General features: G+C 42.5%; 1 protein-coding gene across 2 annotated transcripts in view; it reads left to right on the forward strand.

The window, feature by feature from the left end:
- LOC129383097 (uncharacterized) overlaps positions 1–1422 on the forward strand; it is a 167653-nt gene extending 166231 nt beyond the window's left edge. For both annotated transcript variants that reach the window (XR_011893137.1, XM_055067373.1), the window contains one exon: positions 1313–1422. Coding sequence is in view for 1 of the 2 variants with exons in the window: in XM_055067373.1 (XP_054923348.1) it covers positions 1313–1336 (24 nt within the window). In the remaining variant the exon portion in view is untranslated. The remainder of the gene's footprint in view (positions 1–1312) is intronic.
- Positions 1423–6728: the final 5306 nt, after the last annotated feature.

A 6728-nucleotide genomic window follows, 5' to 3' on the forward strand; every position in this document is an offset into this window, starting at 1 on the left:
TTATGGCGTTGAACTATTAGCATCACGTAACAGGTAAACGGTACATTTGAAAGAATGATAAATTAGCTTTGTTTTAGCGAAGGCTGCAAGCAATTATAAATTGTCATTTTGCATGGCACTGGCGAAGGCATGCAAAAACAAAGTGCTTTAAGGGTGCGCATTTCCTCATCGTGTAAGGTACTTGAGCTGTCGTTGTATAACAGCGAATGACGCAGTAGGGCACAATAGGGAGTTACCCGGTTGCGAAAAAAGAAAGATCTCTCAGGGCTTCGACGAAACGCAGAGGATGTCACATTTTTATTGCAGGACCACGAAAGAACGAAGACAGAAAAGCCGGGGAGGTTATTCAAACTCCCCTTCGGTTTTGACTTCTGCTTTCTGGAAAACACTAAAACGGCGAAACAGAAAGAAGGGAGAGAAAGCACTCGCGGCTGTAAGTTGATGGAGAGGTGCACACTGAGTACAGCAATGGTCGCACAGAGCAGATTGCTTGTCAGACATGCGCGCAGTGAGGGCGAGCGTCCACGAAATGCAGACAAGGAACTTATCAATCATATAGAATTTCGCGTTTCCCAGGAAAGACTAGGTTTTACTGATGCACCTGCCACAATTTCAAGCGAAGGTGGTTTGTGTCTAACATCTCGCTTGCAACAAATTATTGCTCTTTCCGAGTAGCCTGAGACGATTGAACAATGGGTTGCAAGACAACTGCTCGCATCGCAGAGGCATAGGTGATGGTTCCAATTGTAACAACCGCTACCGTGTTCCTGCAAAACAAATGATTTGTTAGGCTGCTTCCATCGGCCAGATATGTACTATCTCGACCAAGAACATTAACAGTTATTTTGAAGAATTGCTCCAGCGGTCTCGCTGCTGATGGGCAGCGAGGTACACGGTAATAATATAAGCATTTTACCCCTCCACACTTCCTCGGTGTGGGACGTTATCATAAGAAAACACATAATTTGTGTAAGGGTTCTTCCCCTCCCTCACTCCCACTCCTCGGAAGATTTACATCGCCATAACGGCCACTCCAAAGAGTAACCAGAGAGCCTTCGTAAAAGCAAAACCTTACCACAAGTGGTACAGGCATGGGGTATCAGACAAGGAAATTCGCGACGACATTTGCAGAATAAGAAAGGGACTAGATGGCTTACTGGCTTTAAGGGATTAGTGAACGCTATACACACAGCTAGTACGCTCAGCGTATGTGTGTGTGCCTCATGAGGCATGTATTGAAGGAAAAGTATGCACTCCACCTTGGTGCACATGAACTTCGTTCTCATAATCTTCCCTTTTTCTATGCTTGCAGGATATTGGCCCAGAACCCACTTGAAGTTTCGGAAAATTTATTCTTAATTGCTAGACGACTATCTTCATTTTCAAATCAAATCATTTCGTTAAATAAAATTGAAAACCGCAGGTGAGCGTGTTTTGTGTTCTTTGCGAAGTAAAGGTAACACAAATTGGATATTATCCGTCCTGTTCAGCGACCGTTTCTAATGCTCAATTTTTAAACAGGCATTGCGTCTACGCAACGTAGTGCATTGAAAGTGTGTATCTATCTGACACTACCAGCTAACGAATGAGAGCTGGATGGCCACTTTTCATATTTATTTTGGCGCCGATGCCGGTCTACAGAAGGTTTTGGAGAGAAAGGGTATACCTGCATTGATATAAGAAATAGTGCATACGCATTAAAAGGGTAAGTGGTCATTCAAGCAACCACTTTGAGGTGTTTTAAATATGCTTTGAGCGTTACCTTACGATGAGTTTTGTGCATAAGAAATAAATTATTTCCCTACGTTCTCCCATACCGGAGCTGGATGATCGCGTCGCGACTGCGTCACAGGCTTCGTCTTCCCCTTTCTTTTTGTCGCTTTTTTTTCTGCTGCGAGGCCAACTTCCGGTGACGGCCTCCAGCACAAGGTGTTGCCTTTGTCTCTTTACGTGCGGGGCATGATTTTGAACGCTGTGTACGAGAACACTAGCGGTATAAGTCGGTGCTACATGAACACTGAGGCAGACGCAAAGGTGACAGAGCATGATCGCGTGATGCAACACAGTAGAAAATGACAGTTTCGTTCTCTGCGTCACATGGGCGCAAGCCCACGAATCAGAAGGGCTTCTCTCCTGCTACAGTACAAAATAAAACAAAAACACGCCGATGTTCGGTGGGTACGTTTTATTATTTCTCTGAACTTTAGTTCGTCAATGTAAGCGAAGGATTAAACAAATAACTCATGTTTCCTGGAATAGTTGTCGAAATCACGTGCAACTGAGAGAAGTCACAGCACGGCCGAAGTGCTTTGCGACTTCCAGTCACTCTCCAGCTGTGAAAGGGTGGCACCCGCGAGGAGAAGGGTAAGCGGCGTTTGGTTTGAAATTACAGCTCTTTACGCGGCGCGTATCGAAGGAATACATAGCACACACGATCGTTAGTGCGCATTGTATGCACTGCGCTTGTCAGCTCAAAATGGCCAGACCTGATGAGAGGACCTCTGTCTCTCTTTCTCCAAATAATTGCTTTCACATAACTGCCTAGCAACAGCAATTCTCTATGTCTCTTTTACTAACGCCCCATAATTTTATGCATACTCTGCGTTTTGGCCATCTCGTCACATTTGACGACGATAAAGAGATTGACCGCGTTGCTTACCGCACAGTTTAAGGCAGATGCCAGGTTAGAATCGATGTGCATGTTTGCAGCATGACAGCAAGCAGTGATCAGGTACGTGTACATTTCCTCACATGGCTTAACCTTCCAATGCTTCTTAAGCTTTTTCGTATTCAATAGTTACTCATAACAGGAGCATTTTGCTTGGCGAACCTCCGCCGTACATTTCTGTTGCGTTAAGATGATGCACAGTAATGAAAGAGTGTTCAATGATTGGACAACTGTCTTTTGTAGCCATTTAACGCATTCCTGCTAAATTTTTTTCTAGGCTACACTTTAAGCAAGCAAGTCGTATTTTCCACTCTCCGTATATACTATAACCTCGTGTACTTTATTAGGGAAGGAATAGGTAATTCGTAGATGGGTGGCCGAAGAAATGTTCGGAGGTGAATTTGAGCCAATACACTTTAGGTGAAAGCCAGAGGCTATGTCTAGCACCCCACAAAGCAGACACGCTGCGGCTGTTCTCATGTTGGTAACTGTACATATAATTGGCCCCGAAATTTGCGCGATGTTTGGCATCAACTTCTTGGCAACGGAAGTCCATCGAGACTTCTGGTCGCACTAATATTATGATAGTTATCATGCGAATGTTATTCCTGCACGAAGAGATTTCCATTCATCAATTTTCGTACAATAAAAATATTCTGTCAGTACACATCTTGCATCTCGGAAAATTTATTCACTGCGTTTAACACCTATAAGTGTAGAAATGTATGACTGGCATCCTCTCGCGTGTGACGGCAGTGCGGGGGGCCCTATAATGCTCCTGCGGTTCCCCAATGTCGGCGCGGAGATTCAGGATGAAGACACCCTTTAAAGTACTGCGCACCACCGATTTCTTCGTATAGAAAGCAGAAATTTCAAATTTCAAATCAAATTTCAGGGCAACTCGCTCATCAGCTATTAGAATGTCGTGGTTAATCTTGCAGTCGTCAGCAAATAAATTTATTGGACAACAAACGCTATTAGGTAATCGTTAAGTACATAAAGGATACCAGGGGTACCGAAATTGAGCCTTGTAGAACACTAGAAGATGGACGAGACAAAGGTGAATTGGAAAGGTTAGCGGCACAAACTGCATGCGGTTAGGCAAGAAACTTACGATGGATTTTACTGTGTTGTCGTCTAGATAAAAAATGCTTAGCTGTAAAAAAATTAATTTTTGACAAATAGAGTCGACTGCTTTGGCAAGATCGATTAATATCCAATCAGTGAAGGCTGTGTGGAGAATAGCTGAAGAAATTCATTTGTATATGTGAGCAGACGAGTTCCACAGCAGTGATTTTTTTTTCACTAAAGCCGTATTGATTAGAGCAGCACAACGACTTGTTTTCTAAGAAACCTAAATCCATGTTTGCAAGGTATATTCCTTTCTCGAACACATTAGTTCTCAAGGAAAGCTGGTAAACATCGAGTTTTACGGCTTTCTAACGCTTTCGAGCTTGTGCACAAAGAATCTCCTTAAAAAGCAGCATTTCATCCACACATATAAGTTAGCACACCAATTCGCGGCTCAAACTAAATTCTCGACCCCTAGAATCCGCGCCGAGAGCTAGCTAACAAAGGTTCTGCGGCAGGATCCAAGATAACAGCGTGAGCTGCAACGTTGCACCGTAGTTCTCAAATTGTCGTAATGCCGCCGCGCACATCCGTGTTCGAAAATGTTATAATGGTAGACTTTTTTTTTTATTAAATGCGTACAAAGTCATTCTCGCCGGCAGCGCCTTGTTATCATTGCCAGAGCAGTTGGGAGAGCGATCTTCTTTCCTTTCGAATGGGATAGTCTTCGGTCATTCTAAAAAAAAAACATGTTCTTTTGGACATTAATGCAATTTAAGCAACCCGCTACTTTAACGTGGTGAGTGTTCGCTGTTTTGTGACCTCACGTGGCAGGCATGTGAAGTGGTCGCAGCCAGAAAATTTTTTGCCAGTAGCCCTCGGTTAATGGTGAACCAGACATAGAAGTAAAAATAACTTTTTTTTGTGCTAAACCTAACCATGCATCATTAATTTGGGCGCTCATATAAGCTGCTAGTTCTTGCTGTTTTCATGACGCTGGGTCACAGACAGGCGAAATAGGCGTGTCCTGAAATTTTTTCATCAATTGCGCAGGGCTAACTTCAGGAATGGCAAATAAGCGGATTGGAATAGCTTTACCATATAGCAGCCCCTGTTCACAGGGCTGAGTCTGTCTTCTACCCTTACAGCCACTCTGTTGCTCTGCTGGATTTCTTTCGACCCCACCAAAAGAAGGCTGCCATTCCTTGTGCAAGTGTGGGCGCAATAGATATGTGCCAGGATTGATCTCACATTATCTGACTGTGCCATACGTTTTCAAGGCTGTTTATTTTAAGGGCTGCTATGGGCATTCGCACGTAACCACATTTACATGCTCACCAACAATTGATGAGCATTGCATTGCCACAGCGCTTTTACATAAAGGAAAGACCTCAAATTTTCGCATAACAGGCACAACAACCTGCATTCATATCAGTCTCGTTCTGAACGAAGCAGTTGGCCTAGTCGGCGCTTACTGCTGCTTGTTATTATATTCAACTTTTTGTACGTAACGAATGCGAAATTTTTGTCTATTTTTCTTGAATGCGACGATCATGCGCCGCCATGTGTTTCTCTTCCTGTATCACCGAACATCTGTATCTTAGTGCGCATGCAAGCAGAGAGGAATGTAATGGAACGATTAAAAAAAGGAAAGACAGACATATGGCCTCTAATTCTGTATGTCTAGCCATTTCCAACGGGGCTCAAGTCTTATATCGCGTTGAACAGCTTTCACGCCACACTCGGTTATTGGCATTTGAAAACTATGAGCTAGATAGAAGTACACCAAACATTAATTGCTAAATATCGCAGTTTCAAGACAATGAGGCAGCCTTCGATATGCGCTTATTTCTGATAACCACTGCCTTTGTCTGTTATGTAGTTACAACAATGAAATAAAAATAAACCTACAGTATTACATAATGTACATACGTTTTTCTATACAAACTGGGGCTCATTCTTTATTTATCATACTTCGCAAGACCCAACGTTCAATTTTGATACACTGAGTTGAATTCTCCGAAATTCTCATTCAAAAACACACGAAACGTAGTGCAACGCCTATAATAGCGTTCTTGCTAAGCTGGAGGATAGGTTAAGTTCCTGATAGGTAAGAAACCTATTAGCACAAATAATAGTTCTTCTATTATTTTGTTTATCTCACATAGCATATTACGGATTTCCTTAGACACAAACGTACTCTGCATGGGCATAAATTGAGGTGTACAAGGTGTCCTAGTTTTTCTTTTGGCCTAGTGTTTCCTGATCCAATCTCAAAATTACTGTGACTATTTAACGCAATTGTTCTTTTCAAATTTCAAATGTCTAATGTGAATCTAGAGCTAAAGCCCATGCCAAATTCAGCATTTTTCTCAACGTTTCATGCTTCAGGGGAAAATTAGCATTGCTCGAAATTACGCGAAGTCAACCCTTTCTAGGACCTATATCGTGCCATAAAACGAACTTTTTCACGGTTACAGGAACTCACGGTACTTAGCAGGTCTGTGCCACTGACCGACCGAAAACCATTAAAAATTCCTACTACGCCATTGCTGTTTTCATCCCTTCTGCATATTACGTGATACCGGAAGAAAACAAGGGGCGAAGTGCAAGAGAAGCGCAGACATCTTATAATATAACACATAGGCAGACTGCAACAAAAAGCTTAAAAAAGCGTTTTTTTTTTTTCATCATGTCTCAATTTCTGTGTAGACCGGATAAAAATATATAAGGCTTACAGGCAAAGTACCTTCTCCCAAATTCGTTTACCCCATCAAATAGAACATTGGCTGAGCCAAACCGTATCGCTGGTCATCGAAAAAAAGAATGTGACTGATTTAAAAGCTTCGTGATCTTGACTACTGAAATACATTCCACAGAGATTCAACGAATTTCTTCAACTTCGAGCAAACGCCTTATTTTGGCTACCGTAGTTTCGTAAGGTTATAGAGTTCTTTAGAATGGACACTAGTTTTGTGTAAAACGTTGC

Source organism: Dermacentor andersoni, chromosome 3 (assembly GCF_023375885.2).
Source record: "Dermacentor andersoni chromosome 3, qqDerAnde1_hic_scaffold, whole genome shotgun sequence".
NCBI lineage: Eukaryota > Metazoa > Arthropoda > Arachnida > Ixodida > Ixodidae > Dermacentor > Dermacentor andersoni.